The sequence below is a fragment of the Nanorana parkeri genome, unplaced genomic scaffold (assembly GCF_000935625.1).
Source record: "Nanorana parkeri isolate BGI_ZX_2015 unplaced genomic scaffold, ASM93562v1 scaffold77, whole genome shotgun sequence".
NCBI classification, from domain to species: domain Eukaryota; kingdom Metazoa; phylum Chordata; class Amphibia; order Anura; family Dicroglossidae; genus Nanorana; species Nanorana parkeri.
Window position 1 is genome coordinate 2,301,728 of NW_017306345.1, and position 25,976 is coordinate 2,327,703.

The 25,976-nt window shown below is 41.5% G+C and overlaps 1 protein-coding gene across 2 annotated transcripts; it reads left to right on the plus strand.

The window, feature by feature from the left end:
• Positions 1–323: 323 nt before the first annotated feature.
• TFEB (transcription factor EB) lies at positions 324–25,976 on the plus strand. 2 transcript variants are annotated; one of them, XM_018576783.1, is made up of 9 exons: positions 324–346; positions 10,753–10,973; positions 13,672–13,926; positions 22,464–22,544; positions 22,664–22,784; positions 23,200–23,256; positions 23,391–23,466; positions 24,873–25,020; positions 25,220–25,976. In XM_018576783.1, exons 2-9 carry the CDS (start codon positions 10,788–10,790, stop codon positions 25,595–25,597), a joined length of 1,302 nt encoding a protein of 433 aa, XP_018432285.1. In that variant the 5' UTR covers positions 324–346; positions 10,753–10,787; the 3' UTR covers positions 25,598–25,976. The 2 variants fall into 2 exon arrangements, with proteins under 2 accessions (XP_018432285.1, XP_018432284.1); XM_018576782.1 differs by lacking the exon at positions 324–346 and adding an exon at positions 6,311–6,343.

The following is a 25,976-nucleotide window of genomic DNA, read 5'->3' on the forward strand; positions in this document are numbered from 1 at the left end:
AGAGCAACTACATTACTGCTTATTTGAATTTGAAACAGTAGAAATGTATTGCCTGGAAACCTGTTGGTTTCTGTGAGTTCCACCTCTGCTTTTGTTTGCTCCAGATTTTCTAATTTCACCCCTCTTGTCTGTAGATACACTGGTGTTAAACTGAGTCAAAAAGAAAGCAGAAGTCACATACAAACAGGCTGAGCTAAAGCAGAAGAGAGCTATTTTGGGGCATTGATTCCCCGCCCATAGCATCAGACTCCTTCCTATGAAGAGAGATTCAGCTGACACGCATCCAGGGATATATAGGTAAACACCTACCTGGATATAAACACACTGTACAGGTCCAGCCATAGAGGTAGGGTCCACACTAAAACACACACGCACAAGGAATGATATATGCATAGTGTTTACATGACCAGCATAAAGCAGCACCAAGTAACTCTTTCTGTATACGGTATACTAGCTTTCATTACAGCAGGGGACAGTTGGGGATTTGGAATCATGACAGAACATAGTCAGTAGTGTAAGAGAAGAGGACATTGCTCCTGTACAAAGATCTCTTTCACTATATGCACCCGCTGCTAAGTTTCTCTTTTGCATAAGTATTGTTGGCTTCAAATTAAAATGTTTTGTAGCAGGTGCATATGTTCTGGTCCACTGAGCTGGTAGAAATTTGTGTTTCCCCTTAAGCAAGGACAGAATCTTCTGGATAAAATGTAACTAGTCCAATTCATTCTGTACAGTGGGTCACGGTCTGTTCTATGATAGACCTTCTGAGCCAGACATGCTGTGTTATTGGACATTATGTGATTTAAGATGAAACTCATATGCGGAGTGATTGCTATTTGAACTTTGTGTTACTTTCTTGTGGAAACATACAGTAGTTTTCATAAATAATGAATATATTATTGTTGAAAATATCTTTGAACTGACTTTTTGTTATTTGTAAACCACATATCGTTGAGAGAGGCTTTTGATACTTTAAATAAAAGCTAGTGATAAAAATGCCCATTTATGAAACTCTACAAATCCAAAAGAAAAATTGCGGCATTTTCTATTGTTTCATAACAGTAATAATAGTTAGAAAAAAAGTAAAGCAGAAAAAGAAATGTAGCCACCTTGCCCTAAGCTGAATAACTAAATATTTAAATTTAGCTGTGCTGGGCTGTAAACAGCCTAAGACAAATTGATAGGGCTGTACTCATTTGGTCTCCCCTAAGCCCATGGAAGTAAACCCAAAAAATTAAATTTGCCAGCCGGTAGGGTCTTTTAGTAGATGAGAATTTATAAGTCTTCTCTGCCAAAAAAACTCTTTTACTTACTTGCTATTTTTTTTTCATCTGTACACTGACTGCGCGGCATATGCAGTCAAGTGTAAACTCCTGGTTTCTTAAAGATGCTGGGATGCTGAAATAATGCGCAGGAGTTATATCATTAGTGCCTGCCCAATTGATGAAGCATGAAGACTGCAGACTGGGAAGGTGAGTTGATGTGGGGAGCAATGGAACTCACATCGCTGGAGGAGAGTACAGCCAAAGGTAAGTGTGCCATAATGTGCAAGTATCGTGTGCATACTTCTTGCACATTATGGCAAATGCTGGCTACGACTACCATGCTTACCTCTCGCTGTAAACCTTACTTAGCCTTAAAACAGCACATTTTAAGTTTGGGTTAGGTTGGGTTCACACCATGTGTGTTGGGTTTAGGGCTTGTCCTAATGTATTCCTATGGTATTTTGGGGCTCTGTTCACACCAGTGCAGTCAGTTCCGGTGCAGGGGGAAAAATGCTGCATGCCCTATTTTTTCTGCACTGGAACGCACCAAAATGCATGTAAACGCATCAAAAACACATGCAAACTCTCCGGAACGCACTGGACCACACCTGAAAGCCCATTTTAAGCTAAAAGAAAACCCACACTGGAACGCACTGCACTGCATATGCAGAAACACATCCAGATCTGGTCCGGATCTAGTGTGAACAAGCCCATTTACATATGGTAAACACGCTTAAAGAGGAACTTTACCCAGATCTTCGAAATAGCAACAAAGGCACCTTTAGAAATGTTTAGTGATGACAATCTACAAACAAATACTTGTAGATAATTGCTGGCTTTTTATTTTTTGCATACCTTATTTTTCTTTTTTTCCCCAGTCTTCTGACAGTGGCCATTTTAACTGCAGGTAATTAGATCTCCCTTTACTTCCCGGCATATGTGACTAGGACATGTGACCATGCACATCATCTCCGGGGAGGAAAATGCCTTTCCCTGAGATCTCATGAGAATACAGATGAGATTTTCCAGCAATGCTCTGTTGAAGTAACCTTCCCAGGATGAACCGCTTGGGCACGATTTAGGGCTGCAACTAACCGTTATTTTCATAATCGATTAGTGGACCGATTATTTTTTCCATTAATTGGATAAAATAGAAAAAAAAATAATACTATCATTTATTTAAAAATAAAATACACAAATGCAGCGTTACACAGACATAAAGTTTACTTCAGAATAAAACGGTATGCATATTTTTTGAAATCGCACTGCACTGGAACGCAGGGCACTGCAGTACCGCGCGTTCCAGATCACGGGAGGTGTATTTGGGATGCCATTGAAATGAATGGCACCGCAATGCACCTCCTGCTGCAAAATTTGTCAGGCCAAAACCAAAAATGACTTTTACCATCTTTTTTATTTTTTTTTGTAATAACTGTATGTATTAGACCAGGGCTCAAAATTTCAGGTCCTGAGCTAATAGCCAGGCCTTCAAAGTTACTCGCCACCAGTTGCCCTGCATAACACAAACAAACACACACAGGGCACAACGCGCACACAGCACAACACACATACAGCCACAGCACAACGCACAGGGCATTACACATACAGCCACAGCACAACGCACAGAGCATTACACATACACATTTCATCTGAATACTATGTGTCCCCAGTTATTTACAAACACTGGAGTGATCAGACGATCGATCCAGTGTTTGTCCTTCTCAGATGGAGGATCAGTAAATATCAATGATATTTTCCGATCCCCCGCTCTGCCACGCACAGAGCCGCTGTCATCCTGAAACTGACAGGATGACAGCGGCTCCGATCTCCTCCCCGCTCGGCCATCCTGACAGCTGCGGGCGCGGCTTCTCTCCCCCTCACCGATCCGCCATCCTGACAGCAGGCAGTGCTCCCTCTTGCGCCCCCCTGCTTAGACGGACGGACGAGGGAGCGCTGTCATCAGGTCGGTGAACAGGAGAGAAGCCGCCCCGAGGAGGCTTCATTTCCACTCGCCCCCACGCAATTTTCACTCGCAAATTGCGAGGGGGCGAGTGGAAATTTTGAGCCCTGTATTAGACATTTTAATTCGTTTCATGGATTTAAAATAATGTGAATTGTAAAACTCTTAGCAAATATAATAAAATAACCAACTTTTTTATCTACAAGAACACACCAAAACTGGACAAAAAATAATATATGTGTGTGTGTGTATATATATAGATATATAAAAGCCCAGTCATCAGTTTAGCATTAGCAATGAAAAATGGCACGAGAATATTATTGCGCAATCGTCGTTTCGGATGTAGGTGCACCCGACTTGTGTTTCTGTTAGTATGTGCGCATTTGCGGGGTTGGGGGACTTTACATTTTTTGGGGGGTAGTTTTAATTTGATTCAACTTCATTTTTTTTTGTTACAACTTTTTTTTTTAACTTAACTTCATTGTTATCACATGGTGGGACTCGCAAGCCCCCTATGTGATAGCACATTGGAGGTGACAGGTTCTCTTCAAGGTGAAGTACAGAGTTCTCCTTCAGGTCCTCCTCTGCTGATTAACAGGTGGGCGGAATAGCCAGGCTACTATTGGCTATTGCAATCTAAAATATCCATTAGCAGGCTGGCTATTGTTTCCAGCCGCTGATGGGAGACTTGATGCCGGCTTTATACCGCCGACAGAATGGGGGGGGCATGGGGAGGGGGCAGAGAAGGAAATGGGGCAGCAGAAGAATGGGGCAGCAGAAGCCGTGAGATCACAGCTGGCTCCGCCCAGCTGTCATTTGCGTGGAGATAGGTCGGCTTTGGCCGACCTTTCTCCATGCTTCGGCTGTCACTTCGGCTCAGTCGAGCGGAAGCATATAATTTCTGCTCGGCTGCTGTTCGGGCTATTGTGAATAGCCCTTACAGCAGCCCTTTGGTTCGCCTGAACCGAAGGGCAAAGGTGGCCGAAGAGAGCCGAGGGATCAGCCGAAGCTACAGCTGGATCCTTCGGCTCTTTAGTAAATAACCCCCTAGTCTATGAAGAATGACTTTGTGAATATGCCCATGGCTGGGCACAAGATAACCTGGAGCTGTAGCAGCCTCTGAGCCTTTGGCTGCGGGTGCATTGTTGGATGAGTCTGATAAATCTTTCTTGAAGCTGTTCTTTATGGAGACTGGACAAACCCCGATAAGTTATGTTGTCCTCCTAAATGTTGTACTGACCAATATCTGTTTGAGGAGATTTTTATTAAGAAGTGGGCTGTCCCCACTGTCGATCTGGCTATATCTCGCCCAGGGCTGTCTTTAATATTGCTTAGACCCTGGGCAAACATTTTCTTTGGGCCCCCTGCCACATCCCGCCCCCCACCATGCAATTTTGCCCCGCCATGCAATATTGCCTGCTATATTCTGACAGCACAGAGCCGCGCTGCAGCTCGGAAAGATCGCAACAATATTGCCTGGATCCACCCTGCTACCTGGTTGATAGCTGGCTCTGCCTCTAGATCCAGAGCCAGCTGTGCCAGCTCCCTCCCCGATGCCGAAGAGGTGGCCAGTGCAGATGCAGCATTAGCACTAGTTTATGGGGTACAGGGTCCCAGAGCAATGACTGGGCCAAGGGCAGCTGCCCCTTTTGCCCTGCCTTAAAGACGGCCCTGATCTCGCCTTAATAAATCACTGACCATACCCTTTGAGGATGCAGGTCCTGTTAAAAAAATTCTTGAAACCCTTTCTCAACCCTTGTTTTCGCTAGCAAGCCCTGCTATACAGCCTGCCATAGCCTTGATGTCGCCAGGACCACTAATGTGTTTTAGCTAAAAAGCCTTAAGCCTAGCTATTCTGTTTTGGTTTTGAAATTGATTAAATACTAGTAGCTCTATCTAAAGTGGACAGGGCGACTCATTCATTCATATATCAGCTGTGAGAAGTTACCTAATCTCCAACCAAACATGGTACAGTATTTCCTCAGTCAAATCTATGCTAAAACTTCCCTATAGTGTTGCATTTTATTGCCAATAAAAACAAAACATTAAAAAAAAAACCCAATACAAACATAGTAAATGTGCATAGTAATTAACTCTTGACTTTTGAAAGAAAAAAGCAAAGGGAGAAGCTAATGCCCAGCTCCAGTACACCAGTAGGAAATTTATCTTCACTGTTTGGGTGTAGTTTGTGCTGTGTGAGTTTACCTCTCAGCCCCTGATTCCACTAGATAGCCATTCTCTTTTTATCGTTCCTAATGGTCACCATAAAGAGGAGCCATCTTCTCACTCCCTCATTTCTAGAAGGTTCAGACAGATTATAGTACAAGTTTATGTTCTTAAGGATAAGGTTTCACCCTTTCCTGAATTCTACTAGGTCTGCAAATGCTTCTTGGCGTTTTGGCAATGAGTTACAATGCTGCCACTGGTCTTCTGTTCACATGATTTATAAGTTTTACCAGGTGGATGGTCAAGCCTCATCTAATACCAATTTCAGCTGTAAGGTCCTTCAGGCAGCACCTAAAGCTGCAAACATTCCCCAGTTTTATTGTTTTGCTACAGTATGTGTGCCTGTTAATGTTTTGTTGCTGTTGCCCGCCCCTCAGCTGGACTGCTTGTCTCAAAGGTGTCCCTTAAAGGAGAACTATGGGGTCAGTGTTTTTCCCCATAGTTCTCCTTAGGGTAACGGGAGAGAAAGAAAACAGGATTTATGTAGTTACCATAAATTTTGTTTCTTAGTGATCATTAAAGAACAGGGTTCCCACCACTCTGTGTTTATGATCTATTCCTGTTGCTGCTTTTTTACAAAACGGTAGCATGCTGGGAGTGGGAAGGGTTATGCCAAGCTGGCCAATGGCTTTTTTGTTGTTTGCCAGTGTCCAATTCATCCTGAAGGTGGCTGTAAAACCAAATTGTCTCAGAATATATTTATATAGAGTACGTGCTGTTCCAAACCTTATGCAGTCATTTAAAGTGCACATAAAACTGTCCTATCACAATATAAAAAATGTGAAGCCCTTTTCTTCCTTCCTTGGCATAGGATGTTCTTTTTTTTCTTTGCAGTTTATCTGTCATTAGAGCAAATAGGGGCTGCAAATGCTGGCCCACTTCTGAAAAGAAAGTGAGTTGTCTAGCTGACTCACTTGTTTTCATACTTTGAGTTAATGACTTGAAACAAGAGAGTTAGCATGACAGCGGTGCAGCTTACATCTTTAGAATGAGAGCTCAGCAATGGTGCCCTCTGTGTTTTTCTTATGACCGGTTTCTTTTAATTGTCAAAGCTAATATGCCTCAGCAAATGTAAAAGGGGCATGGCATTGCTCAGTATTTACCTGTATCCTGTTGCCTCCATGCTACTTAGGTTAGTAGTTTGAATTTGCCATTCCAAATTAAAGCTTTGAGACTGTTGATGAAACCCACCTGTTTCTATTTGGAATCCACCCTTGAGCTACCCGTTCTGATCACTTGGTCACTTTTTCACTGCCAAAACGAGTTCTCCTCTGTCACTTACCACCTATTCATGGTAACAGACATTGCTTCTGTCACATCTGGAGTTTCCTTTGAGTACATAGTGCAAGTGTTACCAGAACTGGAGGAAGGTGAGAGTTTTGCAAATTCATAATTTTCCCGTCTTATTGAAATGACTTTCCAGAGAACCTTTTTCTTACACTAATTTTGATTCCAGAAGTTCCAAGAAGTTTATATATTCTTTTCCAGTCCATTTTTCCAATATAACGTAAGGAACATAGGCTTTTAAGGAGGTACATACAAAGGCCGAAATACATGCCCAATATCCTCTAACCTTAAAGGGATTACCTTTGTGCGGGTTTTGGATAGTTTCCCCTGTAAAATTGGAATTACAAACAATACAGTTATAGCAATGGTAACAGTCCACTTTGTTAGATACTCTAAAGGGGTGACAACAGTATTTCTGTAAAGGATCAGCTTGTATTAGAGGTGAGAAAATGGTTTTATCTGATCTGTTCACACAAAATGGTAAATTCTTAACCCCTACGTAAGGGTTGATCTTCCTGTAAAATATTGAAATTCCATGTCATGGTCAGGTACCTGATTATAGGTCTGCCCAAATAATGGTCTGTTATCAATTTCCAGTCTAGGTAGGGGTTAGCCAGTCTCTCAAATGCCCTATCAAGGGTTCACCTAAGAACATTCTCAAGGTATTATCAAGGTATCCACATTGTTTAAATTTGCTAAATATATCAAAGCAAACCCTTGACCAAATGTTGTGGGTGGGCATCAAAAGGTAGCAGAGTATTCTGATTCCTAAGATTAGTGAACAAAGAAGTTCTGTACTTGCTGTGGCAGACAGAGACTTCCACATCCAAAATATAATACTTGTCCTAGAGTACTCCAAATTAAAGATAATACCTGAAATTAAAGAATTACAAAAAATAACAAAAGCAAACAAATCCAGATTGGTCCCCTCCTGAATCATAAAGCTATCATCAGTAAACCTCTTCCACAACTTTACATACTTCAGAAGGGTTCAGAAGGATAGACTAATGTTTCCTCTAAATATGCCGTAAAAAGTTTAGAAAATGCCGTGGCTGCCTATTGTTGTCCGCTGGTTTTGTTCAAACATTTCATTTTCGAAAGAAAATAAATTGCTCTCACGTACCAGCTCAAGGTCCTCCAACAGATAACCAGCGGAGGGACCCTGAGGGGGGCCCTATAGCTCTAAGGCCTTCTGACTTAGGGAGTGAAGTGTATAGTGACCATTGTGACCATGATGGTATTGCAGCTGCCAGGATATTCAACTCCCCATAGCACTTGTAAAAATTACCACTGTTGCATATAAATGCAGGAATATTACAAACATGGTTATAGATAAGTCCAGCCATTTATTTAGTGGTTGAGTAGCAGAATCCCTATCATTTACAGTAGAGTCTGAATTGTAGGCATTAATCACGTTATTAATTTTCGGTAATCTACAGATCACAGGGTGCTCGGTACATTTCTGGCGATATCTTGAGTAAACTACATGTGGGTAGATCCAATATTAATATAGGCTCTCAACTTGTTCACAGTCCCTCTTATAGGGTCCCCAGGTACATCCTGAAAATTTTTGTTGTCAGCCAGTGTGGATAATATATTACAGCCCTGTAATCAGTATAGTTCAAAACTTTCACTGCTTTACACATATCTGCGTACTTGATCAGAATTTTTTTTATCGCCCCTAATTATTTCAGAGCTAGATGTTCTTTATAGCTCCAATTAGACTGGTACCTAAGATGCCTGTCAACTGCAGGTTCTCAAATCAGACCGTATAATGCTTTCAATGCTCCTATATTATATATATATATATATATTTTAAACTTGTTTAAACCTCATTGCGGTTTTCAGAACCAGAAAACGCGTAACTTTAACATTCTTTCGAACTTAAACAAATGAGATATAACTTCGTCTTTTATTGACTCAAGTCACACATATCACAAAGCAAATGATGTTTCAGGGCCACAAAAGGTCCCTTCATCAGGCTATGTCACGTTGTTTACCTGATGAAGGGACCCTTTGTGGCCCCGAAACGTTTGATTTGTGATATGTTTTACTTCTGTCAATAAAGGAAAAAGTTATATCACAGTAGGTGTACCGGTGACTCTTCTATACATAACTTATGATTGCGGCGCCATCAGCTCATCACTACAGCACCCACCATGAACATTGGGATTCACCGTCAGGAGTGCGATTGCACACGTGCATTAGTTCTTGCCAGTCGGGTGACAACATGGCTCCTGTTCTCCTCCAACATTGGGGGTCTTTACTCCAGAACAGAGCTGCACTCCCATATTGTTGTGTAAACACAGTTTAATACAGAAATACTGTGATCCCAGACTGGCATCATGTGTCCATGATCGCTAGGAGTCACAGGAAGTGGGTTGGATGATGTTGGGTGCTGGATTGCAGAGTGGGGAGTATTTGAGTAACAGCATCAGAGAAGAGGTGAGTGTGGCAATGAATGCATTTTTTTTTATTTTTGCCACTACTGGGCTACTTCTTTATATGTAATAACAAAGGTGGAGTTGGGCTTTAAAATGCCCAAATACATCAAAGTGATCCCTCTCCTGTCTACTACTACTTATATTTATGAAGCATATTTTAAGGGAGTGCCAATATGGAGTAAACAGAGATGGTTAGAGGAGAACCTTGGAACTAGTTCAGCCTCGCTTCTACTCTGGTGATCTGGGGGGTCAGATAAACGAAAAAAAATACATTGTCAAAAAATGGACTCATAATGAATTCATAATCAGAAAGCATTTAAAACGTATAGTGCTATGTATAAATATTTAAAAGAGAACTATAGTCAAAGCTTTTTTTTTGGCATTAGTTCTCTTTTGGATTACAGGAGTACATTTCCTAATGTGCTTCTGTGACCCAAACTACCTGATTGCAGCTGTCTTTGCCTCTTTAGAGCCAGGGCCAGCTGTGCCTGTCCCCATCCCTGTCTGTCCCTCCATTAAGGTCATGAGGAACAGAGAGAGGGGAAGGGGAATCCCTGTGGGGTGTGGTGACTGACAGTCACTCAGTCAGCTGAGAGATCAGTGGTTTGTGATCGCACAGTTCTCAACTATAAAACCAGCATGTGTCAGCTAAAGTAACACATGCTGACTCACACTATTGGAAAAAGTACATTTTACTGTTCAAACAGTTCTTCAACGAGCAAAATATTTGTTTTTTTTATAAAAGTGATATCCACCACTCCCTCTTCTATTAACATTCTTTGCAAAGTCCTTTAGGTGTTTTATATGCTAGAATTTCCCTGATCTCTAGCTAAAAACAAACAGTGAGCTGTGTACTTTGTTAATCTAAATCTTAAGGAAAACCAGCGGTAGCAATAAAAGAAAAGGACATACATAGCTGCTAAGTGCAAGATTAGTGGATGATCAGTAGGGGCTTTTGAGCGGGGGGGAAAAAAAAAAAAAAGATTCTGAATATTTAAATGCAGATCAAGCTGTTCAACTGTTTAGTGACAAAGGTTGAGATAAACTAACATTTCCAGGGGGACTTTACCAATTGCAACATGTTATTTTTAAATTTATACCAAGTATACCATTATAATCACCTCTGACACTGGTTTAGTTGATCCCAGCCCCTGACAATTTTGAGAGACAGCTTTGTCTTCATGTAAATGTGGTACACAAATCAGGTCAGGTGCTGCTGGCTGGTATCTTCCTACCCTGGTGACACCAATTTGCCCCATTTCCTGTGCTGCTGTCACAGGGACAGAAAGTGATTTTAATGAGGTCACAGTGAGGTCAGAAAGGATCATTAAATATAACAGACATTCTAAAGCTTTAACTGGAGTTCGGCTTTAAGGAGAAAATACACTATTCCTCAATTTTATAAATAAATGTCATCTTCTATAGGAAGGTAGTGTGTGTGTAGTGTAGGTAGTGTCTAAATAATGGAATAACATTTATATGCAACAAGATCTCTGTATACCCGAGGAGAAAGTTATTTTGTTGGAGAGTGATTCTGTCATTTTATGCAATAAATATGTGTTTCTTACAGGGGTCAACCACTACCCAGTCTGTGCTCCTGCAGTCATGGCGTCTCGGATTGGATTACGCATGCAGCTCATGAGAGAGCAAGCTCAGCAGGATGAACAGCGAGAACGTATGCATCAGCAACATTTCCAGCATCATCAGCTTATGCCTTCCAATGCATCCCCTGCAATCAGCACACCTGCTTCCTTTCAGCCACCTCCACCTGTTCCAGTTGAAGTCCTACAGGTAATTTTGTCCAAAATAGACTGACAGAGGGCAATGGATTAGCCGCCAGTATTACCTGTAGTCTCCCTACATCTGAGCTTTCCCCTGTAACTGCATTTCAATGCATTGTTCTTCAGTGCGTCTCTTTGTGGAGGCAGCCATATTGGTAGAGGCAGGGCTTTTTATCCTTATGTCAAAGCCTTCAGCAAGGAAAGCAGTGAGCAGCACAGCAGTGGCATCATCAAATTTTGCTCCAAATCTCCTAGCTCCTAATCTCCTTCTGAGACTAGCAGTCTGAGGCAGGGCCGGCGCTACCATATAGGCAGCTCAAGCATCTGCCGGGGGGCGCCGCTGTGGGGGGCGGAAAGATGCGACTGGGAGGTCGGCCCTTTAAGAAGGTCGCCGCGGTGATCACATCTATCTGCGCTCCCTCTCTCTCTACTCCCGGTCGCTGCAGCTTCAGAGCGGCCAGGAGGAGAGAAGAGAGGGAGCGCAGAGAGATGTGATCAGCGCCGATATGAAGAGCAGAGCAGCGGCAGGGATCCTTTTGATGAGGTGAGACCCGCGCGCCCCCCTCCCCATCCCCCGCCAGGAAGTTCTCATCTGCAATACCCCCTCCCAGCTACCTTTCTCTTGTTCCTTGCAGGAGACAGTGAGGGAAGAGCTGCACTCGCAGCCCTTCCTCTCAGCTGTCACAAGAGTTCTGGCACAGTATTGTGCTAGAACTCCTGTATTGGAGGTGACAGGGTCAATAAAGAGTACCTGTCACCTCCATATGCTATCACACAGGGGATTGTTTTCTCCTGTGTGATAGCAATAAAGTTAAGTGAAACATTTTTTTTATTTATAAAAAAATTTGATAAAACATAAAATAAATAAAAATTATGAAAAAATAAGTAAAACATAATAATAAAAATGATAAAAAGTAAAAGATAGTAAGATTAAAAAACAAGTAATAAGAAAAAAAAAACATATAAACAATAAAAAAAATAAGATAAAAAAATTATAAAAAGATAATCAGATAAATACATATTTAATAAAGTAAAAAAAATTAAAAAATGGTACGATATAGCCAAATTAGATGGCTCCTTGGGAGCTTTAGATGTCTTATAATACCATTGCTAGCGATACCCTCCCGCCAGGTACTGCGCTGCTGCGCTGATTACTTGTGAACCAAGATGGTGGAGAACCTGTTCTCTTTTCTTGTTTTACTCCTATGTCCGACGTTCCTCGACCCTTGACATACACCTTGTCCCATTGTCCCATCTTCAATGTTGATCCACTCCTATCTGGTGCACTCCTACAATAGGCCCTTTCGAACCCTACGATGACGCATTATATGTTTGTCTATGTGTTTGTCCTCTTCTCTCTTTTTGTGAACCACCACTCAGTTTATGGTTTGTTAAATGGTGGCTATAATGACCTATTGATGATGTCATGATGTCATAGCTGTTTATCTTATCTTCTTTGTTGACCTGTATAAATCTGTAACCGTGTATAACACCTGATCTATACTATACTGTGCGTGTACCGGGTTACTACCGGTATGATGTCCTTTTCATATGTATTTGCACTAAAAACTCAATAAAAATTACATGCTTAAAAAAAAAAATAAAGTGATAAAAAAGTTAAAAATTCGAAATGCACCAAAAAGGAAATTTCAAAACCGAAACGAAAAATAAAATGCCAGGCCGAAACCGAAAGCACAAACCTTTAAAAAAAAATGTTTTTGAAGCATCTTCGCCTGTGTAGGAAATAATCCTTGCACCGGCCCTGGTCTGAGGCACCAGTGCCTTAATCTCACACTGCAGATATACATCTATGAAACTGTAGGCACAGGAGTGGCTAGGCACACTCACATAACCAGTGTAATGCTTTTTTAAAGGAGTAGTTACAGGTAAAAGGTAGATTTTCAATGTACTGCTGTTTTCTATAACATCGCAAATATAGCCCAAGTATTTTTCAGATCCTTTCGTAACCTTTTCCAGATCTAGAACAACTCTTCCTCTGATTTTTCTAAAATCTCTTTTAATTGGGCCATAGTGCACTTTATTGTAATTGTGTTGGGAAGGTCATATAAACAGACATATATATTTATTACAGGTATTTATATAGCGCCGACAATTTACACAGCGCTTTATGTAGTTGCACATTCACATCAGTCCCAGCCCTCCAGGAGCTTACAATCTAAGGTCCCCATCTCACATACAGGGCCAATTTAGACGGGAGCCAATTAACCTACCCGCATGCCTTCGGAGTGTGTGGAAGAAAACCGAAGTACCCGGAGGAAACCCACGCAAGCACAGGGAGAACATGCAAACTCCTTTGCAGATAGTAACCTGGCCAGGATTAGAACCAGGGACCCCCAGTGCTGCAAGGCAGAAGCGCTAACCACTATGCCACTATATATTTTTTACAATAAGGCAGGTCCACCCCACAGCTGAACTGAATGGAAAACACCCCAATAACAAATATCTGACTTTAGCTTCTCTCCTTTGAAGATGTCCTGATCCTAGAGGTTAACATACTGTATGTATGTATGTATGTATGTATGTATGCGTCCTCTGGTAATTAAGACTGCTATTAATATGACTTATGTAAAGATCCAATCACATTTTAGAGATGCATGCAGGTATCCATAACATTGTTAAGGGTTGATAAACTTGTGTGTGTGCGTGTTAGTATACATTTCATATTAAAAATGTTATATTTTATACAGGTGCAGACTCACCTTGAGAACCCAACAACTTACCACCTGCAGCAGTCCCGAGACAAGAAGGTTCGCGATTATCTGTCAGATACCTATGGCAACAAGTTTGCTGCTCATCTTAGTCCACACAGGCTGTCTCCTAAACCCCCACCTGCTCCTCCATCTCCTGCAAACCGCACTACTCTCCTTTCATCATCAGCAGGAAACAGCGCACCTAACAGTCCCATGGCCAGAATGAACTTGTGCTCTAATCCAGAACGTGAAGTAAGTACATTGAAGGAAGTCCTGCTTTCTGCAAATTATATCAGTGTCTTCACCCATAATACTTATATTTCCAGAAATATATGTGTTCTGCACACAGAGAAAGTGAAGGGCAGGGGGAGAGACCAGTGGGACCTACCTCTCAATATGCACAGCTAACTTCCCAGTACCACCAATTAGATGTGCACTTTACTAGACGTATCCATGTGAAGTATCCAATTAGATCTTCTTTGCAGTGCACACTGTTTACTCCCTAGTATCCTTGCCACTAGTGAGATTTGCTACAGCATATACACGCCATTTCTATTGTCCCACTTTATGAAGGAGAAAATGATTTTGCATCTCATGTGGTGAGAGCTTTGACAGGCAATGCAACACATGATTTTCTGGCTATGTTCCACCCTCCCCTCTCCTTTGTCACTTTATCTCCGCTGCATGCATGTCCGCTATGCCAATGGATCTCTAATAGCATAGTTTTTAATACATCTCTATTATATTTGGTGCCTCATACCACTCTATACACACAGTGCCCCATGCCATTATATTTGATGCAATGTCCATGCTTGTGGACTCACCATCAGAGCCCTCACAACTAACCCCTTATGTCTTCTTCCTTGGCAGAAGCGGAGTGGCTGTGCACTGGGGATACAACACACATCTGCCCTTCACCTTGGAGAAAAAGGGATGGCTTTGTGCTATAGCCATCTCTATTACAGGCGATGCCTTATGCAGCCGTAGTACAAAATGGACAATAAAGTTTATTGATATACAAAAATTTTAATTGGGGAAAAAAGTTATTTTTAGCTCACTTTTCTGCATGTCCTCCACCTTGGGAATATGAGGGAAGAGAGACCAGTAGAAAATCTTTAAAACATAAGCATGCATTGCACAAGTGCTCAAGGGACGTGTAGTCCATCAGGACTTAGGTTGAAGATTATGTGCCAGCTCCCTGTCTGGCAGTTCGGGGAGTCGCTGCGACAGGGAACTGGAGCAGGCCACATATCTGCAATGTAAATGATGTTGCATCTCACCACATAATCTCACCACTGCAATGTAAATGATGTTGCATCTCACCACATGAGATGCAACATAATTTTCTCCTTCATAAAGTGGGATGGTATTATGAGGACAATAAGCGTGTATATGCTGTGGCAAATCTCACTAATGGCAAGAATATCTAGAAGCAAAGATCGAGTGATCGAGTATAGCTTGGGTAGAAAACAACATTGGTGAAACTACAACTCCTATTATGCCTATGGAAGTTATGCCTGTGGCTGTCAGGGTGCTGCAGTGGACTTATAGTTTAGCCACAGCTGGAGTACTGAGGTTGCCTACCACTGGACTATGGTAAATCTATTTAAAGAGAAATTTACTTTTTTTATATATGGTTAGAAGGGTCATTCACGGTGCACAGATCTGTACATCCATGCAGGGGGCTGCAGGGAGGCACAGGTGTTCCATGCATCCATCTGTTAAAATGACATGCTAAGGCCCCATTCACACACGAATCGGCCTGCACGTACAGCTCTGTGCTGCGTGCGGGGCCGTACCAAGCAGCTGCCGGGAAGGACAGGTGCTGCGTGTATTTAGTACGCAGCCCCCGTTCTCTATGGGGCTACGCGGCCGTACGCCCACCTACGCTCACCTCAATTGCAGGTCCGTAGGGGTGCGGGTGAGCGTATTTATACGGCGCCAGTATGGATTCTGTATGCGTCCTGGCCAGAAAACCCGCACCCCTACGGACCTGCAATTGAGGTGAGCATAGGGGGCGTACGGCCACGTAGCCCATAGAGGACGGGGGCTGCGTACTAATCACACGCAGCACCTGTCCTTCCCGCCAGCTGCTTGGTACGGCCCTGCATGCAGCACGGAGCTGTCTGTGCAGGCAGATTCGTGTGTGAATGGGGCCTAAAAGTTAAATGAAAGTTGAAAAAAGTTTTGACTGGAGTTATACTTTAATGACGATCTCCATCATTCCTTAAAAGAAAACTATGGGGTGACCTTTTTATCCCATAGTTCTCTTAAGGGTCACGGGAGGACATATTCTAACCTCCTCCCATGACCCAAAGCTCAGTATATAGCGAGCTATTGCTCACTATATACCGAGATCGCCGCAGCCAGGACAGATCCCGACAATGCTGTCGAGATCCACCCAGCTGGCTGATTGACAGCTGGCTCTGCTTTTCTAGTGGCAGAGCCGGCTGTGCCCGCCGCCTCCCCGTCCATTTCTACACTCAGCGCTGGAGGAACGGAGCGGCAGGGGGGGGGGGGAAATCCCTGCTGGGAGCCGTGACTGACAGTCACTCCTCTCTGCAGGGAGATGATCAGAAAGTGAACGAGCAACGGTATGTGTTCGCTCACTTCCTGATCTATAGAGCCAACCTGTGGCAGTTTCATTGTCACACGTCGGCTCGAACTATGAGGATGAGTGGATGAGACTCACCTCATAGTTCTCCTTTAACATAGGAGCTGTTTGGTACTGTGATTTTGACTTAATGCTGCCAAACGCATAACAATTAGATCATTTGATGTAATTCATCAAAAAAAATCATTATATCTTCCAGAAATGTATTTCACTAAATGAACATTTTGGTCAACACAGGATACTTCTAATTGAAAAGGACTTATGGACCTAACTTAATTCAACATGAACCCTTTCTGTCTGCAGTTTGTAAATAAATGCCCCTTAGCTGTGGCGGCTGTCTGAGAACATAAATGTCTGCTCTCTTTCCCTCCTGCAAATCACTATTTTGTGTTATTAAGAGGTGTTTTGACATAGTCTCCACATTACTTGCTATCAGACCCATGCTAGGTTGAGGTCTTCTGTTTTGGGTACTGAGGCTGTTTTCTCCAGTAGCATCTGTAGTTTATTGCTCATTCGGTGTGAGGAGTTAATTTCTAATTTATAAGAGGTTTGCTTATGTACTTTGCAAGTTAGACACTTGGGGGAGCCCTCTTCTTATTTTTTCTACTATGGGCACCCAAGGGAAATGTTGCTGTTTACTTTTAATGCCCCCTCAGTAGGAAGCCTGTACAGGAGTGAGTGCATGCACTTTTCAGCTGCTCTCCAAGAACAGAATTTACAGTACACGCCGCTGAAAGGCATCAGATTAAAACGGAACCATTGGACATGGAGCCTTGCTGCAAGGAGAAAATGGATCTCAAAATATCACACTTCCACTTAAAGAATTTGGAGTCTACTGTGAACCATGAGTTTGAATATATTAGGAAGCTTGGTGCTAAATAGCCACTCTACTGTATGCTCAAGTACAGCTTCTCTGGGCTTAGAAAGCAAAGGCCCCATGCTAATCTAGGCCACAATCAGTTTGTGTTTGCTGAATCTAGTTTTAAAAGGCTACCCTGGCTGTTTGTAAAAACTGCTGTGGATTTTTATGTGAAAGTTTTTCCCAAGCAGCACCACCTACCCTGATGCAGATGATGACTCTGATGTTCTCAACACATTGCTTCCGCCTGTCACTTCTGAGCCATCAGTGGATTACTTTCTAGCAGTTCTCTGTAGCCACCAAGCATTTTTAGGGAAAGTGGTGCTGGCTGGATTCCTATTAAAGCTTACTCGTTGCCTTTGATTTTGTAGTATATCGGGACAGTTAGGGGATTACTTTGGGTATTACCCTTTGCTTTGCATTATTGGTCTTCACTTCTATCTATGCAAATGAACTGCTGGGGACCATCTCTTACCCATGGTCCAATTTTTTCCCCTAAATCCTACTTGGACATGCTGGACTTCTCTGGTTTAGTTAGAATTCACCTACAGATCTGATATTAGAAGTGCATTATTTCTACCTCTATTATATATTATATCTCTCTATATATATCTATTATATCTCTGGAAGAAGAATCGTTTTGACCGATTTCGGTCTGCAGCTATTATTCGGCTCTTGCTCCATGTTCTATCACTGGCCTTGGTTGTTCTACCCCTAGGCACATGACAAACTCTCCCTCCAAGCCTTGTTTCCAGTCCCCCTGTAAGTGTCTTTCAAGCCTTACTTGATTTGAAGGTGCGCCCCCATTTTCCTCACTGGGGGAATGTTTGTTTACTTTTGTGGACAGTTGGACAACTTGCATCTTTGACACTTGGGTGGAGGAGAAAGTATCCCAGGGCTAAAAACTGGAGTTTTGCTCCCTACCCCTGCTCGTTTTTTCACCTCCAATTTTTCTGTGTCATCACATAGATTAGCACATCTTCATCGAGTCCTCTCGGTTCTACTGGATCAAGATGTCATTGCCCCATGCCCTGTGGGAGAACAGTTTCAAGTTTTACTCCAACTTGTTCAGTCCTGAATGTCTTTAGAACTTGTGAATCTGGAAATACCACATAGAATCATATCTGTCATCATCTATCTTCGCCAGAGAGACTTTCTGATTGCTTTGGACAGAAATGATCCCTATCTACATGTCCTTATCTTTCCAGCGCATCAGCGATTCCTATGCTCTGCTGTGGGGCTCCTGCACTACCAGTTCATGGCCTTTTCCCTTTTTGGCCTCTCGTCTGTACCTCTGGTCTTCACCAAGACCCGAGTGCTGGCCCTAGTATTAGCCCAGCTGCCTTTTTGTGCAATCTGCAATGTGGAATACCATGTAGACAACCTACTGTTGAGAAAACAGGGCAGGCTTTGTTGGACAACATAGCTTTTACTTTCCAGAAATCGTAGTGGTCATAAACCTTCAGAAATTACTGCTGAAATCAATCTGGTTCTAGGCCTGGACACAGCACAGCCCGGAGTGTTTCTTCCACAGAAGAAAGTTCACAGTTTCTGGTCTCAGATCCTCGCTTTCCAATCCAGAAGTCACCTGACGCTCAGCTTCTACATTAGAGTAATGAGCCTGATGTTTCTGAGACCGTTGGTTTTCACTCCTTGATTTAGACAATTGTACAGGGGGTTTCCCATCGAACCTCCCTTGTTTGTTCCCCTGAGCCTCCATGGGACCTGAATCTGGTTCTCTCCTGTGCTTCAAAGACACTCTGTAAACCCAAAGTGGTGTTTATTGTAGACGCCACTTCTAAAAGGCAAGTGTCTAAGATGGATGGCCTTATCCTGTCTTTTACATTTTTAATCGGAACATTGTTCTCCCATCCCTCTTTTACGGCTCCATCTCAACAAAAAGAAAATGTTACTCTATTGTCTGGATGTGGTTTAGGATGTGAAAGTCTATTTCGCAGCTACTGTTTCTTTAAAGAAGACCTATTCAATTTGTTTTCCAGATGAACTCTGTAAGGGTGCTGTACACTGGCTTTTCGGTTCACCATTTCTAGGTGTCTCAGGCAGACCATCTTCCAAATGTCTAAATATGTACTGTATAAGTTAACAGCAGAGCACAATTCAATTGGAACAGTGGTTGTCACCAAGTCTATAGCTTCCCTGTGACACAGATCCTTTGGTTGGTCATGTCTACATTGCATTGATGCTATCCAGACCTAATGCTACTGGTGAGTTAGCCGTGGTGCACTACCCAGTATCAGAAAAGTGGTTCTGTCTATACTGTATCCCAATCTCTGTTATTTTCCTGAACATTTTAACTTCAGGAAATGTTGAAGGCTTCCTAGTATGTTACCTTTGATAGCTTTGTTCCACATTATTCTGAATCCTTTAGCTATGCGGGCTCTCATTAATATGAGCAAGAAGGGTTACCTCAGCATTATAGGTTTCTGATATTTTCCGTTGTGAATTGACTACAGGAAGTATAAATTACGCTAAATCAATTAGCAAGCTGAGTGTTTTCAGTATTAGGAGAAAAAGTCTTATATCAGTATGCTCAGTTTTGGTATTTTCCTGTTTAATTTACCTCAGGGTTTATCAAAGGCATCTAAGTGTGTTACCTTCACACACCACACTCTGCATTGATTAAGTGTATTAGCAATATGAGCCATTATTGGGAGTAAAGGCATTCTCTCCATATGCCAGTATAGAAGATTTTCCTGTTTTAATTGATCTCATGAAATAGCGAAGATATCTTGGTATTTTCCTTCAAGCACTGCACTCTATATTGTGCTGGGTCGTTTGGGTTATTAGAGCACTTTAATTTCTAGGAGCAAAGGTTTACCTCGGTATACCCATTTTCCAGTGATTACTTGTGTGGACTTTCAATACTGCCATAATGTTTACCAGTTATTGTACTGTACCCCAGTGGTAGAGCTAGAGCCCTATTCCTGTGCTCAGAATCATTCTACAGTTTCTCTGTGCCCGATTTTCTGACCTCTGACTCTATCACTAGATGTCTTTTTTGAGGTTTACACATTTTATTGTGCGACCTTGGCTCCCGAATATACCAAATTCATACTCTACAGACTCCAGGCATAAAAGAGTTGCTCCTCCTTGAGGATGACCTTGTTATCTGTCTCCTTTTAGGGGCAGCATTGTGACACAGGAAGAGCAGGATTTAGCTCCTATCTGGATTTTTTAGTGAAACTTCCTATTGACTCCCCTTTCTCTTCTCTGAATTGTGTACAACCCTTCTGGAGAAACCATCTGAGAGTTCATTGTTCTACTTATGTTTGTTCCTTGTGCCGCACGGCGTTAGCTTTTTCATAGTGTTCATACTACTTTTTGCAGGTCTCAAACTCTGTTTCAAGACTTCTGCCTATTTATTTCCCTCCTTCAGCGAGAGTTCTTCTCTATTTTGAGACTTACGCTCTATTTCTCACAGGTTTCTTGTTTGTCTAGAGGTTCATTTGGGTCTTAGTTGCTAGATGAAGTTTCCCTACTTTTAGCTATAGTTTGAACTATCATACCTTTCTGTCAGCTATTGGTGTGTGTTAGAGGATCTATCCCTGCCTTTTTCTACTGTGGCCCTGTTTCTTCTTGGATTTCACCTTCCTTCAGTTAAGGATGGATTGCCTAGGTTTTGGCCTTTACCTCATCTCCTTCCATTATTGACCCATTTGCTGTTGGTCCCTGTTATTTACACCTGTTGTTTTCTTTTAGTGCTTGTTTAGTTGTCCTCGACTCTGTCTATACCCTTCTATGGCAGTCTTCCCCCGGTGGTGTTCCAGACCTGCCTTGGGTCTTTCTTAGTGCCCTCCCTTGCAGGGGAAATTCCCCATTGCTCCTCAACAATTTCTCTTGTCCTTTAGCCAACATCTTCCTCTGGATATTTAGTACCTGGATTCCACATCCATTGGATCTCTGAGTGGCTGCTGCCCACCCCTGAAGTTTCATCGCTTGGAGATGTCCTGTGTCCTGCAATGGAAGAAAATAATATATTTTTTCTTACTGTAAAATCTTTTTCTTAGAGTCCATTGAGGGAAACAGGTCCCACCCCACTGTGTCTTGATTCTATGTACTCCTTACTCAAAAATCCGAGGCATGACGGTTAGGGATATGATGTGCGGACCTTCACATTTTTTTGCCAGTGTGATCCTACTGAAGTCAGCTGCATAATCCACACATCTAATGCCAGGAAAAAGATTTTACAGTAAGAGCAAAAATCCTATTTTTTGTACTTACTGTAAAATAATTTTCTTGAAGTCCATTGAGGGACACAGGTCCCTCCTCTCTTTATTTATTTTCTTGCTTTACTACAAAATTTATGGTTGTGGGCAATGTTATACTGTGCTGGCCAATGACTTTTGTATTGCCAGTGTCCATTTCTCCTGCAAGTGGCAGTGTGACCAGACAGACTAGGAATACTAAGAATACCTGTATCCCTCAATAGACAAGGACATGGAAAATTATTTTACGATAAGGAAAAAATCATATTTTTCATTCAGACGTTTCTTATTAAAACTCTGTTTGGAGCGGTAGCAAGCAGGGGGGAAGGAGGGTGTCCCTGACTCATTCAGCTTTGTGAAAAATCTGAGTTTCACGTACTCTAGTCTGTAAATAACTGTTTTTTTTCAGCAAAGGAGTTAGGATTAGCTAGGTAAACTACCTAGAGCTCTACCTACTGGCTGGAAATATTAAATCGGAGATATTTCTATGCCATATGAATGGGAGAGGCTTGAACCCCTGTTGGATTTCTGTCTGTGTTCCTGTTGCCAATTTTCCCTTACCTTAGGAAACTTACTCTAACAGAGACCGTGATATCAGTAACCAGGGAGGGGGTTCTTATCCTTCCTCACTATATTTAAAGGTAAAAAAAATGTTTTGGCTTGACACACTTAAATCCTCAGTAAAGTGTATCTATAGCCAAAATGTTTCCCCTTTAGATACAGAAGGCAAGTCAGTTATTTACTGTATTTATTTATTTTTTGTAAATGTACCACCTTTGCCAGATTTCCTTTCATTTCCTGATCCAGAGATGCAAGAGGAAATATAGGTTTTTCCAAAGTGAGGGAACTCCTCTCACTGGAAATGTTTTCAATATAGATATACTCTAATTAAAAAAAGGGAGAAACGTGGAGCCAATCATGCCCACTTCACTATTTTAACCTCAGTTTAATACATACAATCCACACTAACAAGGGAAATTCCAACTGGTGTTTTGTATGCAAAATAAATTAATGTTACCATAAGGTAATAATGTTACCAAATGTAATTCATGTCATTGCTTTTAAAATTATACGTTTTCCTGCTTTGCAGATGGATGATGTCCTTGATAGCATAATTAGCCTAGATGATATGTATGGATGCACTGAACCTGCCCTTTCCATGCCAAATACGGTATGAATATTTATACCATTTATGTGCTTTCTTGTATCTGCAAGTACAAGAACTCAGACTTAGACCTTATTTGTTTCATTCAACCATTCCTTCTTTCTTTTTTTTCATTTTCTGTGCAGCTGCCATTTTCCAGTAGTCATTTGGGGCTCTATTCTGATAGTCCACGCATTAGTGATACCATTGTTGGCATCACCAGCAATTCATGCCCAGCAGACTTGCCAATAAAGAGGGAGTTATCAGGTAACAAAATTTCATTTTACTTTACCCTTTTTCTGACTACTATAATGTTAACTGAAAGTTCAACACTATAGGGCATGGATGGGAATTAGCATCCTAGGTCAACCGCTGTCATTTTATCTCTGAAATAATGAAATAACTTAATTGGTGAGATTCACTTGCCATTGTGTGTTACTGTTCTAGCTGCAGAGTGAGGAATATCAATCTTTTTGCGGCACTCTCTTAATCCCTTTAATGACCAGAGGTCATTGATACGTACATGCCCAGACCAAATTTAGCATTGTCAGTATGCATTGTGGCATGCAGTGCCCAGTAATAAAGTGCTAAATATTGATTATCAGTGCTACACTGGCACTATTGGCTCATGTAATTGTCTCATGTTTGGTGTTGTTCTCAATTTGCTGTGGTTTCCCCACAGATGCAGAAAATCGTGCTCTTGTTCGTGAACGTCAGAAAAAGGATACACATAACATGAGTGAGTTATATAACATAGCGTCTGTGACATTTCCAATACATTTTATCTGATTCCCGTGTCACAGTACAAATATTTTTCATATTTTATTATGATCCATTTCATGTTTTTTTGGTGTGTTTTTATGTGTCTTTTAGTTGAACGAAGGAGAAGATTCAACATTAATGATCGTATAAAGGAGCTGGGCACTTTAATTCCAAAAACAAATGACCTGTGAGTCTCACACAAAAAAACACGTTATTTTTCAACATTGAAAAAGATCACAAAGTAACATGTTATATTTCAAATTAGGCCTTCTAAATTAGGGGTGGGGGAGTGTCGCTTAATCCTTGTACATGCAAGTTTTAGCTTATAGAATAGCAATGTGTATGACAAATGTTTGCAAAGTATTTAGAAAGCTTTCAGCCAAGCAGCTTCTTTAGAGTGATCTTCTCAGTACAGGGTTACTTGTATGCAAAAGCAAACTTACTAAAAGAAGAGGGAATATATTTACTTTTCCTAAAGGGCCACCGATTTGCTGCTTATACAACGCCAATTCCCAAAAAGTTGGGACGCTGTGTAAAATCTACATAAAAATAGAATGCAATGATTTGCAAATCTCATAAACCCATATTTTATTCACAATAGAAAATAGAAAACATGTAAAATGTTTAATCTGAGAAAATGTACCATTTTAAGAAAAAAAAAGGTAATTTTGGAATTGATGGCAGCAACACATCTCCAAAAAGTTGGGACAGGGTCATGTTTACCACAGTGTAGCATCCCCTCTTCTTTTAACAACACTCTGTAAACATCTGGGAACTGAGGAGACCAGTTGCTGGAGGTTTGGGAGAGGAATGTTGTCCCATTCTTGCCTGATATACATTATAAAAATATTTCTAGGTTTTCTAACATATACCTTTCAGGTTCCTGTGATGTTAAAAGTGTCCTGTGGTGGGTCTCTTGTTGGGTCTTCATTGGTGTCTTATGCAGAGAAGGAGCATAGCTTCACCCCCTCTCACCCTCATACCCTTTCGTAGATAAGTGAGAGAGATCCCATCCGTAGAAAGGCTTTAAAGCAGACCTTTCACTAAAAATCACATCCACAGTCAGCTCTGCACGCTGATATCAAATCATCTTACATTTGTTAGTTAAATAAACTTTTTTATATTACTTACAATTACTTAATTAGTTTTTCCTGGTACTCTTAGGCATTAGTGATGTAGCCTGTGCCTAAGTAGTTTTGTGCTATCTTGGGAAGGTTATATCACAGTGCTAGGAAATCTCATCTTTAAACTGCATAATCTTGTAAATCTCAAGGAAAGGCATTTTCCTTCCCTGAGAGGATCTAGTCACATGTGCCAGAGTTCCGGGAAGAAAAGGGACATATATTAATCTGCCCTTAGTAAAAATGACCTCCGTAAGAGGAACGGGGAGGAAAAGAAAAATAAGGTATGCAAAGAATAAAAAGAATGCAAGTATCTGTTTGTAGATTGTCATTGCTAAACATTTCTAAATGTGACGTTTTTGTCGTTTTAAAGATGAGGGTGAAGTTCCTTTTTAAATGTGATGACTGATACTGTATATATTGAGTAGGCATGCTTAGCATATTAAGGCATCTTTTCTCTACTGTATCCTAGTGAAACACGTTGGAATAAAGGGACAATCTTGAGAGCCTCTGTGGATTATATTAAACATATGCAGAAAGAGCAACATCGGAGCCGAGACTTGGAGGTTCATTCCAAGCATCTGCAACAGGCCAACAAACAGCTGTGGCTTCGGATCCAGGTAAATAAAATATCTTTTAACATTAAGTATAATTCTCTTTAGAATACACATCTATATCAACCAATTTTTTTACATACACAAATACATGAAAGACTTTACCACATTAAAAATAGTGCCTGTAGTAATACTGTATGTATTTGCCATGTCTTTACAATCAATGACAAACATGTCACAATAATTATTATACTTTATGTTTAAGGAGCTGGAACTGCAGGCACAGGCACATGGCCTTTCTTCAACTTCTCCTCATGGGGTAAACCACACTGATGCCGCCAAGCATGAACCAGATCCTATGACAGGTGTTCAGCAGCAGCAGCTCGGAGTTCCTCAGCAGACTACATACCAGCATGTAGTGGACTTTTCTGCAGGTGTTGGATACCAAAACAGCGCCTGTGCAGACACTTCTTTCCCTGCAATTTCCAAGTCAGAGCTCGATCTCATGCTTTTGGAAGACACCATGCTAAGCTCTGATCCTATGATGACATGTGATCCACTTATGTCTACCCTTTCCCCTGGAACCTCTAAAGCTAGCAGCAGAAGAAGCAGCTTCAGCATTGATGAGGTTGATGGTCTGTGACATCATGAACTATAGGACCTGGGATCCTCGTTTTTTTGTTTTTTTTTGTACAGTGCCTGGTAATGAGATCACTGCAAACTAGGACCCAGGAATCTTGTTACCTTATTTATGGGACAGTTTTTGGTTAGAATCACATGACCACTAAATTCTATGCACTTGAGAATATGCAATGATATAGTCAGATAGTCTAGTGCTTACAGGTAACCATGCCTAAATCATGGCTTTGGAAGGTCCTTTGCAGTTGAAAAGCAATGGTTCAATATTTGGGAAACCACATAAGTTAATAACACCTGGACATGCTGTTATCAGACTGTCTTCATAAGAAGTTCTAAATAACAACTTTCCCACCAGCATCATTTTTTCTAAAATCTGTGTGTGA